The 13956-nt window shown below is 33.7% G+C and overlaps 2 protein-coding genes across 2 annotated transcripts; one reads left to right on the top strand and one right to left on the bottom strand.

Annotated features, from left to right (window-relative positions):
• Positions 1-4981: 4981 nt before the first annotated feature.
• On the top strand, positions 4982-8330 carry LOC131156087 (pectinesterase 2-like). Its single transcript, XM_058109536.1, has 2 exons — positions 4982-5870; positions 7645-8330. Exons 1-2 carry the CDS (start codon positions 4982-4984, stop codon positions 8328-8330), a joined length of 1575 nt encoding a protein of 524 aa, XP_057965519.1.
• Positions 8331-9456: 1126 nt separating this feature from the next.
• LOC131156086 (secreted RxLR effector protein 161-like) lies at positions 9457-9927 on the bottom strand. Its single transcript, XM_058109535.1, has one exon. The coding sequence runs from the start codon at positions 9925-9927 to the stop codon at positions 9457-9459; it is 471 nt and encodes a 156-aa protein (XP_057965518.1).
• Between the last annotated feature and the right edge of the window lie 4029 nt (positions 9928-13956).

Raw genomic sequence — 13956 nt, 5'->3', positions numbered from 1 at the left:
TTGATTAAGTTCTTCTTGCATGGACATCACCCAAGACTCATCCTCAATGACTTCTTTTATATTATTAGGTTCTTCTTGGGACAAGAAGGTGGAATGACTCACTAGGTTTTTCAAGGAAGATCTTGTGGCTACACCACAGGAAGGTTCACCTATGATTTGATCTAGAGGATGGTTTCTAATAAATTTTCAATCTCTAGGCAACTCCTGAACTTCATTTTCATTGTCATTATCTTCAGATGATTTATCATTTATTTCTGAATTTTCACTTGCATTGTTGTCATCATAAAAAAGGGAGAGATTGTTGGTCTTACAAGGCTTAAAATCCCGTTTTGACGCTAACAAATTAATGGAACTTAACATATTTTTATGAGTAATATTATTTCAGTGCTCACATATGAGAAAGTAAGGTCAAAGTGCTCACAAGGATCAAATGAAGTTTAAAGAGAAAACTTAAAGTATATTAAAGCTTGAAGACAAAGAAAGAGCCAAAGCAAGCATGAAGATTTAAGTGTTTAGAATGTCAATGTCTTAGAAGTCTTTATGTAAGTACTTTAATGTTTAAATATCGTTTGAAATATTTTGAAGCTCTTAGGTTAATTTATTGAACCTAGATACCTTTTACAGTACTTGGAAAATATTTTTATATGGTGAAAAGATATTTCAAAAAGGTTAAAATTATTTTTGGAATGAAAAGCACTAAAAAGAGGTTTTTCCAAATGCTGTCATTTTTTTCTACATCCTCATTAAGGTGTTTTTTTCTCTATCAAACACACCTTATTTTAACAAGTGTTCAACATGAAAGTTGTAGGATTTTATCTTAAATTTATTTTGACACCAGAACATCTAATTTGGAATTGTATAAAAAATGTTATGACCAAAATACTGAAGCGGGGTTGAAATTGTCAGCAAACTGAACACTATTCACGACAGAACTTCAGAGGACTAAACAATAGACAGAACACTTTAGATGAATGAAGTGTAACTTAAAACGTTTGAAGAACTTCTTTAGAAGACTGAAGATTAAGTTCAGACTACTGAAGATTTTTTTGAAGGTTTTCTAAAGAGGCAAAACTACTTCAGACGACTAAACCCGAATGTTCCGACGTCTGAACACTATTAACGGACAAATTTTTTAAATATTTTAAATTCAAAATAAAGGTTGTTTGTGCCCCAAATTTTCTAAAAACTTGGAAGATAATCCAAGTAATCTTGGGCAACACGAAAATACTTTTGAAAGTCTATAAATACATGGTTTCGTAAATCAAAACACACCAAGAATTGAAAATTCTGATTGATGAGCTGAAAGTACTCTCGTTCTTACAAAGCTTTCTCTTGCTCACTCATTGAAAAACTCTTTTGTTGAGATATTCTGAAGTGTTGATCCTTCATCCTTTGATTTCCTACTGCTAATCTTCATCTAAGAAGGATATTTGTAAATTCTATACTTGAGTTTCAATTCTATTTCATATGGATATTTTTACACCGAAGTATATAGAGTTGAACTTGTACTAATTTGCTCTTTAAGAGAGTGTTTTCGTAGGCAGATATTTTCTCTTGTTTCTTATTGTTTTTTGACGATTCCAGGTTGTTGGATCGTCGGCTAAGCGTGGGGTATCGCTTAGAGAGGTGTAGCTCTAACCTATTGAAGGAGCGACCAAGTGTGGGGTATCACTTGGAGAGGCGGGCTCTAACCTATTGAAGGAGTGTGTAAAGGTGTTGTTTCGTCCGGCAAAGGAATTGGTTTAGTGGATCCTTTGGTGGTTTGTCAAAGGCGAGGACGTAGGCTAGGAATAAGCTGAACCTTGTAAAAATCTCGGTGTCACTCTCTTTCCCTTTACTCTCTTTATTTTCAGCATACATATAAACTATGTGAATAATTTACACTTCTTAATCATAAAAACAAACATGGTTTGGATTTTAAATAAATTTAAAGTTTAATTTATTTTTGGGCTTGCGGAAACCGAAAGGGAGTACGTTGGTTGATTAATATTGATTGTGGAAACCGTAAGGGAATACGTTAGTTGATCAACACCCAAAACCTATTAACAAAAGGTTTATTTGAAATCTAAATTTTGGGAAGAGTGTGGATGTTATATTGATTATCATAAAGAAAGATCAAATTACATTAATTACAGGACTTGAATCAAATTTATTTACATAGGGCTATCAACAAAAGCTGAGAATTGCTATAAAAGTTTTCTTGATTAAATTGTGGTTGAATGATTTAAAGTTTGGTTGGATGAATGGATTGTTTACTTGTGTTGTGTGGCTGTGGATTGATAAAGAATCAAGCTTTGATTGAAAGAATTATAAAAAGGGTTAAGACTCTTAAAAAGAATTAAAAGAAAATTTTAAATAACTCAATTCACATCCCCTCTTGGGACTACATCTCAGTTTTCACATGCTTCAAATATAAAACCGTTGTTGAAGGATTCAACAAGCAAGACTAAGAAAATCACCATTTTTTCCAAGACTCAATAATGTACGTGCAATCTTGATCCTTCTTATGCTTTTCAAGATTGAATGTACAACCTCTTTCTCTTCATAATGAACGCGTGCTCCCATCAAAATTAAACATGAGTCCTCAATGAATTGAGTTGTATAGTCTAGCTTTTTATCTAATGAATGCGAGCCTCCCTCTTTTTGAATGTGAAGCTCCCCTTTTTCATCTCCTCTCCAAAGGTTAAATAGAGCTTCGCTCTCATTGCCCTTGAATATAAATGCTCCTTCTCTCCCTCTTGAGTGTGCCTCCAAGATGATTTCTCCTTTTTCACCATCTCTCTTAATTTTTTATTTATAATAAAAGAGTTAAGGTTTTACTAAAAACTCTCTTATCTCCAAGAGTACCTGTGGAGGCAAAGGAGGACTTCCTCCTGACCTGGAACCTACAAATTTCCTTTTTAGGCATAGAATGATTAAAATAGGTTAAACATAACTAATAAATAACACAAAATTTGTCCTAATTCAATAAATTAAGGAATTATATTCAAAATTGACCTAAATGAAACTTAAAAACTTCACAAGAACGATAGCCAAATTCTAAGAACACTTGGTTAAAAATAGGTATTGATACATGATGACAGACATTTTCTTGGACTAGGTTAAGAGTTATTAGATGCTTTCTCAATATCTCATTTCAAATTATTTTACACTACCTTGACCCCTTCTACTACTAGTAACAATAACAAACTCAATCCTCATTAAAGTACTACTTGGCCTACATTTCAAATACTTAAATCATCAAAGTCAACATTCTCTTATCTTACCTTTTACAAGTGTTAAACATAATTTATTACGAATATGTTCATTTCTTAATTTATCTTTTGAAATTATATCACTCATCCATAGCAGCACTCGCGTTTTGAGAATATTTACTTATTGGGTATAGCGTAATTAGTCTTATAGTTATCATATAGAATTTCCCTTTTAATTTTAATGGCGATCTATGATCATACAAAACACCTGAAGCACTCCTCTGCCCCTCTCCCCCAAAATATTTTACTGGTCCTAAAGGCTCCACAACGCATTTCTCGCTCATCCCTACCGATCCCTCAGCATCACTGTCCTATGCCACCATACCTCAACATCACTACCCCTCGATTTTTCACCTTGTGGAGTCTTTGTCTCCCTTTGTTACTGCCATCCTAAAGTCTCCAATTAGTGATGCTTGCTGCAAGCGATTTCCCACTTGTCCAACTTCCGAAGTCGGAAGGTGTGTCTGCGCTCCTACCTTGCAAAAATGCAAGCTGTGCTCACATCTGTTAAGAAACAAAGTAGAGCTCGCAATTTGGGACTGGGCACTTTGATGCCTTAACCCTAAAAGTATTCTGCAAGCAAATTTGAGCATTTTTTACGATGCTCCTAACCTTTGAAAAAAAATATAGAAAAATAAAAATATAGAAAAGATTTCTTTTGTCATGAATCTATATATCAATATTAATAACTGTCATTACTATTCTAATATTGGCATTATTATTGATATTAATATTGTTATTATATGATAATTATTTTTGCTCTAGTATTATAATTTATTGTTATTTAAAAATGGAAATACAAAAAGAGAAAAAGAGTTCATGTTTATATTAAAATAAAAAAAATTATAGATTCTTTATTTATTTTTCTATTATTTTGTTTAAATCAGCCCAAAAAAAATTAAAAATCATCAAAAAATAAAAATTATTTCAATGAAAAGGAGACCTGTTTTTGTAAGTGAATAAGCCCTTACAATGTCTACCATGTGGTTCATATGAAAAAGGCTAATTAGTTAAGTGGTGATTATCTTTACAGACTATACTTCTAAAAGGCTTTTTAGTATATGATATTTGCGCCTTTTGACAAATACATGAAAATTGCACAATTTATTAGTTAAGAAATTATTCAAATTTGAAGATTACCATTGGCAAAATTCAAACCCCCAAGTATAAAATTACGGACTTTAGAAACTTATAAATCTAATCCTTGACTTTAATGACCCAAAAAGTTAGCCCCAATGCGGAAATTAATGTATGTGCAACTCACCCCAAGTGGAATTCAGAGACACATGGGCTGCCATCCTTAATTAATTATCGCTCTCAACATAATAAACATGGGTTTCTACTATAATACAAACATTTTAAAGGGTTATATTGCAATTAATTAATAATTGTCTACATGAGCTTATGTGCATGTTCTATTGTTTGTTCTTTCGAGGTTGCATCATGTTCTATGGTAGAGCATCCACGTGAATAATTGAACAAGAATATTTATACAGCGAGTGCTATCCCCTTTGGGTACATTCTTTTAGCTAATAAAGCTCTCTCATCTTTCAAAAAAAAAAAATAATTATACGGTAAACTCTTCATCCTCACTTTCCCGTCCATTTAAAAATAATAGTTATAATTTATAAGAACTCGATACAAATTAAGCCTCAAAAAACCAAATCCTTTATAGTTGTGTTCCGTCAGCTTCTGTCACGTACAGCAATTAAGTCGTGTATGCAGTAATGGCAGTAGTCCTTCATACATTTCTAATGCTTGGATCATTCTCATGTATCTTTCTTTTTGCGCCCATTTTCGGTGACCAGCGAGCCGATGCGGATTGGTGGTGCAGCCAAACACCATACCCAGAAACCTGTAAGCATTCCTTGAGCCACCAGAACCTTAACCCTAATCTGGCCATGCAAAAGTCTGATTTCTACAAACTGGCCCTGCAGCTCGCTCTCAAAGGCGCCATCGATGCCAATGGCTTCGTAGTTTCGCTCGGTTCCAAGTGTCGAAACGATCGCGAAAAGGCTGCATGGGCAGATTGTCTCAAACTCTACAACTACACCGTCTTCCGCCTCCAGCAAACCATTTCGACCACCAACAGCACCCAGGGCGACGCGCAAACATGGCTCAGCACCGCCCTTACAAACCTTGAGACGTGCCGCTCCGGTTTCATCGAGGTCGGGGTCATCGACAACATATTGCCATTACTGTCAATTGAGAATGTGTCCAACTTGATCTCCAACACCTTAGCACTCAATAGAGTTCCACACCCAGTGGATGGCAATCAACCAGAAGAGTTTCCCAGTTGGGCTAAATCTAGCAACCGAAAGCACGGGCAGGGCACCCCGAGTTCTTCCCTGCCAGTTTTTCAGGCGAATATTGTGGTGGAAAAGGGCGGGTCGGGGAATCGGAAGACCATAAACGAGGCGATTGCCGCGGCATCGCAGCGGAGGGGAGACAGCAGGTTTGTGATTTATGTGAAGGCTGGGGTGTATGAAGAAAAAGTTGAGATAGGGAGTGACTTGAAGAACATCATGCTGGTGGGAGATGGTATTGGGAAAACAATAATCACTAATAGCTTAAGCGTAAGAGGAGGTTCAACAACGTTCAATTCAGCTACAGTTGGTGAGTAACTTACATATATATATATAAAGTTAATTAGAGAATTCATGCAAACAGTATAGCATATATTGATAATATTTTGCTCATTAACTATCCTTTTTTTATGCATCCATACAAGGTTTCTATACTGTCTTTGGAAAAATTCTGCATATACCACCAACGTTAGTTCAACGCTGAGATATATATTTTACTGATCCAAACGACACATAAATTTAATTAACATTTTGCATTACACGTAAAATTGTAAGAACAGAACGGTAAAAAGGCATAAAATTTGAAGTAAATTGCAAAAGAGGCTTTCCTTTTTAACATGTCGATCATAGTGGTTATGAAACATACGAATAAACCAGGAAGAGGTGTGGTGCCTGTAAGTGGCTGGTGAGAGAAATATTGAATAAGATTTGTATTTATTTAGTAAAAAAGTTAACTTTAGGGAGAAATTATACTGTACCATCTCCTCCATGTGTTGTTAGTGCCGAAACTATTGGGTTGTCTTTTCACACGTGTATTTGCACACGAAACGAAATGAAGTAATATAAGACGATCATCAAAAATCTTTCTATTATTCTCAAATTCCAAAAGCCTTTAGAAAAATGAAGTAATGAACCAATACTCATTGCATCTCGTGCCATATATCCACGAGCTCTTCTACTTAATCTAAATAATAAAGAGGTTTATTACTTACAATATCATCTCTCCATAAAAAAAAACTTGCTCAGTGTTCGTGAGTGCGCACCTGTGTCTGTATTAAACCAGACAATCAACTATAAGATTCTAAAATTATGAAATATTAATTTTTTTTATACATTTCACATGCGGTTTAAACATATAAGAATTTCAAATGAATTAGAGTTTTATATGATCGATTTACGACTAAGTAGTCCACCAGAAAACTGTAATATTCAATTTCAAATTTAATTTCTCAAATGACAAACATTTGCATAATCAATAACAATGTATGCTTACGTGTGCAAGATATTATACATATATTGTATTATGTGTAGACATAAACGCACACATACAGATTTTTTTAACAAAAGAATTTTCATAATTTGTTTATTTGCACTTTTATATCATGTCATATTAATATCATAGAGCAACAATTATATAGATCAAAATTTTTATTTTTCTTATTTAATCAATTAAAATAAATTCAAACTGATCAAATTACTCAAATCTCGCACTATTTTTTACTATTTGCATCAAATGTTGATAATATGAGATCAAATTAATATGAACGTGTACACAACTAACGATAATTTGATCAAGATTCTGGGCAAAATGATTTTTGAAAAAATTTTAGTTCAAGTTAAACCCCCAAAAATGGTTTGTGGGAAATAACTTTAACATTATATATATATATATATATATATATATATATATTAGTTTATAAGTTTATTTAATTGGATTGGAAGATTAATATACAAATCTCAAATGATTTGAGGAGCTATATATTTAGCATCTGAAAATAAAATAATTTTAGCTTCTATTTCTAATTTTTTAAAGAATTAAAGTGTCATGTTCTTTTCCTATTTTTAAATTTTTTTAGAGAGTTGTGGAGTATCTTTTTTTTGCTTTTTGTCCAACTTTCCTATGTTAAAGTTGAAAAAATAAAAAATAAGAGTGATATTTTTTCTATTTTCCAATCTTGAAAAGGCAGAGGCAACTATCAAAGTGAGGTGAGTTCCATAATGGTTATGAATGCACGTCATTTATCATATTTAAACTATTTAATTAGATTTTGATTAACAAATTTTTCATTTAAAATTCTACATAGCTGTTTTTGGAGATGGATTCATTGGCCGAGACATCACATTCCGAAACACTGCTGGACCAAATAATGGCCAAGCTGTGGCTCTGCTTTCCATGTCCGATCTCTCGGCGTTCTACCATTGCAGCTTCGAAGGGTACCAAGACACTCTCTGCGTCCATTCCGAAAGACAGTTCTTCAGAGAATGTGACATATACGGAACCGTAGACTTCATATTCGGAAATGCTGCCGTTGTCTTCCAAAACTGTAACATCTACGTAAGAAAAGGCCATAGTACCAACACTATCACTGCCCAAGGTAGGTCTAACCCTGACCAGAACACCGGAATCTCTATACAAAATTGCAGTGTCATGGCGGCCGCCGACCTCGCAAAAGGAAAACAATGCCCCCCAACGTACCTCGGAAGACCGTGGCGCCTGTTCTCACGCACTGTGTTTCTTGAAAGTTTCCTTGATAAGTTGGTAAATCCGGCGGGCTGGCTGGAATGGGATGGAAGCTCTTCACTTAGCCACTTGTATTATGCAGAGTACAGGAACAAGGGACCTCGGTCAATAACCACGCATAGAGTGAAATGGCAAGGCTTTCATATTTTAACTAGCCCTATTGAAGCTGACCCATTCACCGTCGAGAACTTTATCTCTGGCAAAACATGGCTGCCATCCACCAATATAGATTTCAATCCGGGCCTTTGATGTGTGCTCTCTGTTAGAGAATGGATTTGTTCGGTCCTTGTGGGATATCCGAATGATTGGAGCTTGAGATTTTGATGTACATTAATGGAGGTTTGGGATTTGAGCATTGGGAGAGGGCGGGGGACATGAGATTGGAGATGGCTACCTCTCTTCTGCAAGCGAGGTCTAATGGATTTTCAGTGGAGTAAAAAGACTGAATTTTTGATCGGATTTTCTTTTCTTTCAATAATCTTAGAATCTCTTTATTCTCTTGTTCAGGAACTTGGAGTTTGAGCCTCGGTTTAAATTTGCGGATTTAAATAAAAGATGATGTAAAATTGCACCCATTGAACTATATCTAAATTTACATAAATTCAAATATGAGACCGAAAATTCATACTCCCAATCACAATATATAATTGCTCTTCATTATTATTGCAGTAAATTAAATAAAGAGAGAAATATAGAAAATATTAAAGTAAAGAAATTTGAAGTTATAAAAATTCAGCTCTAATTCTTCAGGAATTAGATATTACTAATTATCTCTATATCAACTTTGATTGTAAAATATGTCCTTATATAGGCAAAAATTATATTGGCATCCCCAAAGGTTAAATCCATAATGAAGCATTATGTGGGCATATCAAAAGTTATAATCTATTTTCAAAATAGTTATCCACATGTATAATATACACGTTTTACAACACTTCCCTTCAGATGACTATACACTATGAATATGTCTCGTTAAAAACCTTCGTTAAGGAAAACCATGTGGGACAAAACCTTAACGAAGGAAAAAGAGTGCAGTATTCATACTTCCCCTAAAAAATACAATCAATTAAGAAATGTTCTTAAGTTGACGCATTACAATGTTATGTATATACTTTTTTAAAATTGAAGTTGGCAATGTTTTTGTGAATAGATCTGTTGCGTTGTCACTTGAATGAATTTTGCAAATGTCAACATCTCCTTTCTTCATAAGTTCATGAGTGTAAAAGAACTTTAGTGAAATATGTTTAATTCTATCACATTTTATGTACCCACCTTTGATTTGTGCAATACATGCTACATTGTCCTTGTACAACATTGTTGGCTTGTCATTCTCCAGTGATAATTCACTTGTCCCTTTAATGTGTTGGATTATAGTTCATAACCATACACATTCACGACTTACTTCGTGAACTGTCAATATTTCTAAATGGTTTAAAGAAGTAGCAGTGATCATTTGCTTTACAGATCGCCATGAGATAGTAGTATCACCACATGTAAAGATATAGTTTATTTGTGATCGAACTTTATGAGGATCAGAAAGATATCCAGCATCAGCATATCCTTTCAACACAAACTTTACTCCTTTTGGGTAAAACAAACCCATATCAAATGTGCCGCAAAGATAACGAAGAACATGTTTTACTCCATTCCAATGTCTCTGAGTTGGTGTAAAACTAAATCTTGCCAGCAAATTTACCGCAAAAGCTATATCTAGTTTAGTGTAATTTGCAAGATACAAGAGTGCTCCTATTGCACTACAATAGGGTACTTCAGAACCAATGATTTCTTCATCATCTTCTTGAGGTTGAAAAAGATCCATTTTCACATCAAGTGAACGAACAACCATCTAGGAGCTTAATTGTTAAGATTTATCCATATAAAAATGTTTCAAAAGTTTTTATACATAAGATAATTGGTGAATAAGAATTCCACTTGTTAAATGTTCAACTTTAAAACCAGGACAAAATTTTGTTTTCCCAAGATCCTTCATTTCAAATCCTTTCATTAAATAGTCAGTAGTCATTAAGATCTTTTCTGGAGTTCATACTATGTTTACCTCATCAACATAAACTGCGACTATAGCAAATTCAGAATTTATCTTCTTGATAAAAACACAATGACATATAAGATTATTTTCATATCCAATTTTCAACAAATATTCACTTAGACGATTGTACCACATTCATCCAGATTGTTTCAATCCATACATGGATCTTTGTAATTTAACAGAATACATTTGCTGTTGTTTTGGATTATATGCTTCAGGCATTTTAAATCCTTGAGGGATTTTCATATATATGTCATTATCCAATGAGTCATACAAGTAAGTTGTTACTACATCCATGAGGCGAATGTCAAGTCCTTCAGAAACTATTAAACTAATCAGAAATATGTAAGTAACTGCATCCATAACATAGGAATAGGTCTCATTATAATCTATACTAGACATTTGTGAGAAACCTTGTACTACAAGACGCGTCTTGTATCTCACAATTTCATTCATTTCATTTCTTTTACATACAAAACTCATTTACACCCAACAGGTTTGACATTCTCAGGTGTTTGGACTACTGGTCCAAATACCTTACGTTTGACTAATGAGTCTAACTCGGCCTGTATTGCTTCTTTTTATTTTGGCCAATTATTTTGATATTGACATTCTTCTATAGTTTGAGGCTCAAGCTTATTATCATTAATTATTTCTGAAGCCATCGCATATGTAAACACATTGTCAACAACAATTTCATTTCTTCTCCGCATATTTCAAAATTTTAATGAGACCTCATAATTTTACGATATCGAAAACACTTCTGGTGTTGCTTCTGTGGAAATATTGGATTGTTGATCTATATTCTTTTAACCTTTTTTTGAGTGTTAATGACCTCTTTTGGAATGTTACTTTTATTCATTTCTTTTTTCTTTCGAGGAACAGTATCATTTGCATCAACTGGTCTACCATGCTTCTAGCATATTTTAGATTCATCAGATGCTATTCTCGTTGGGTGTTCTTCAGGAACAATCAATCTAGCAGGTATATTTGCGGCCGGAACATGTGATTGAGTGACCCTTTTGGTGTCTGTAAAAATATCTAGTAATTGATTTGCAGCATTCTGTAAATGAATTTATCTTTGAACTTCAAGTTCATATTGATTTGTGTGTGTATCAAGATTAGACAAAGTTGGTGTGTTCCAACAAATTTCTTGTGTTTTTAATCTTTTACCTCTTCTTTCCCCTAATGATGGGAAAACTGATTCATCAAATTGACAATCTAGAAATCTTACTCTAAAAAGATCATCTCTTAGTGGTTCAAGATATTTAATGATAGAAGGAGAATCAAAACCAACATAAATACCAGGCCGACGCTTTTGTCCTATCTTACTTCGTTGTATAGGTGCAATAGGAACATATACTACGCAACCAAAAATTCTAAGATGAGATATATTAGGTTGGTGGTTAAACACAAGCTTTGAAGGTGAAAACTTGTGATATGCGGTTGATCTATTTATAATCAAAGACACAACATGCACTATAGCATGACCCCAAGTAGATGCAGGAAGCTTTGATTGCATAAGCATAGGCCTAGCAATAAAATTAAACGGTTAATGAAGGATTCCTCTAAACCATTTTGTGTATGAACATGTGCAATAGAACGTTCAACGCTTATTCCTATTGATATGCAATAGTCATAAAATGCTTTTAAAGAAAATTCACCTCATTATCTAAATGTACAGTTTGAATGGGATGATCAGAAAAACTTGATCTTAACTTTATTATTTGAGTAAGAAATTTAGTAAAAGCAACATTACGAGTTGAAAGTAGACAAACATGTGACCATCAAGTCAAAGCATCAATTAAAATCATGAAATATTGAAATGGTCCGCAAGATGGATGGATTGGGCAACAAATATCTCCTTGTGTTCTTTGCCGGAAAGATGGAGATTCTAAAGGTAATTTATATGGAGAAGGTCTAACAAGTAGTTTTCCTTTAGCACAAGAAATACAAAAATAATCACTAGGTAAAAGAACTTTTTGATCCTTTAATGGATGTTTGTGTGTATTTTCAATGATTTATCGTGTCATAGTTGAACCAGGATGGCCAAAACGATCATACCAAAGTATAAAACTTCTAAACTCAGTGTAATGCCCCGAACCTGAAACTGGGGTCTAGAGTGTTATTTAAAATAAATTTCTGATACTATATAGCAAAACAACAGAAGATGTCCATAACAATTACGAGAGCACTAAAAATTAATCTTTATTACAATAAAAATCCCAATACAACAATAACGTTCTGAGGTCATCAAAAACATAAATAAAATACTAACAATTCTAACCAAGGACCTTCTATCTCACTCACACTTCCACTACGCACTTTGATTACTGTCATTTCCACATTGTATCTGAAAAATGTTAGATATGGATACGGTGAGACACCTCTCAGTAAGGATGGAATAAATTATTATCAGTAGGTGGCCAATGAGTTTTAGTGTATCATATATATATAACATTTAATACATGCTTCATATAAATAACATTCTATGCTGTGTAATAAACCATAAAATAATCACATAAATCAATATATTTATCTCCTCATTCCCTGAATCATATCAAGTACATATCCAGGCACTCGCTGTGAGGCGTTATGTCTTGCCGTCCCCCACTAGCAAGCCCTCGGCTAAGTCCCTGGGATCAGGGTCTCATAATCAAGATCGCTTCCCTCTTTGCTTTGATATCACCAAACATATCTCTCAGATATACAATTGCACAATACCATGATACCATATTCATAAAGGTCTACCTACATTACTATCAACAATCCCCGTGATCTCAATAGGTTTAATTTATACAATAATCTGAAATAATCTCATGCCAAACATTTAAATAATAAAATCATAATTTAATAACACTCAGCAAAATCATATACCTGATAATATAATCATATATTCAAATTTAAAACCAACATATACTCATATTAAAATCAATATAATATCCATATAATTATATTTTTTAATTAATTTAATCAGTTAATCTTTGAAAATTCCTAACATAATTATATTCCCCTTAATCGGTTAACTTTGGATGAGGGTTAGTCATATATATGTGTCTCATTATCATTAAACTAGAATTATTTTTCTACGTGACCACCCAAACCTTGATTCTTAATAGTTCTTATAAAATAATTGTTGGTTTTATCACAGATGTATGGTAAATTATGACATAGGGATATTATTTATGCAAAAAAAATCAGCTCTTTGATCCTTATCATCGCCACAACCCATTAGTAATCACCTAGAACCAAGGGAAAAGAAAGCTTATCAGATCCCTAGATGCCTTTGGGGTGCTTTTTTTTTTTTTTATGCTTATGTTAACATAGGAAATGAGTGAATAGGATGAATATGGCCATAGTAGACGTTGCTAACCTTCTTCCTCCCCATATCTACTTCTTATATATTACTTCAAGGAATTAATGCCTTTGTACTATGTATTAGTTGCCCTTGTCTTATAAGGATCATTACATCTTCTAATTAGCTCCACTAAATTGTTATCCTAATTCCAATTTTTTCCCCCGGGTGGGGGGGTGGTCAAAGTTCTTTTATTAATACCAAAGGTGAAGGGTTGATTTTACCCTCATCAATTGCCATCTGCTTCTAGACGTTGGAGTGAAGCTTTAAGATTTAAAAAAACAATTGCATTTTCTTCATCACCTAACATATGTATGCTTGCTCAAAGGCTTTAGAACTTTGATGATCTACTTAGCCATTTTATCAACCTTTCTCACGTTGACCTTATTGATGGAGTTGACTTGTTGAGCTTAGCCATTCTATCAAGCTTTACTAGGTAGTCTACCTAGCCAAGTTGTTCTATTGGATGTTGC

The sequence above is a fragment of the Malania oleifera genome, chromosome 5 (assembly GCF_029873635.1).
Source record: "Malania oleifera isolate guangnan ecotype guangnan chromosome 5, ASM2987363v1, whole genome shotgun sequence".
NCBI lineage: Eukaryota > Viridiplantae > Streptophyta > Magnoliopsida > Santalales > Ximeniaceae > Malania > Malania oleifera.
Note: the sequence above shows the minus strand (reverse complement) of the source record. Positions and strands in the feature narration are given on the sequence as shown.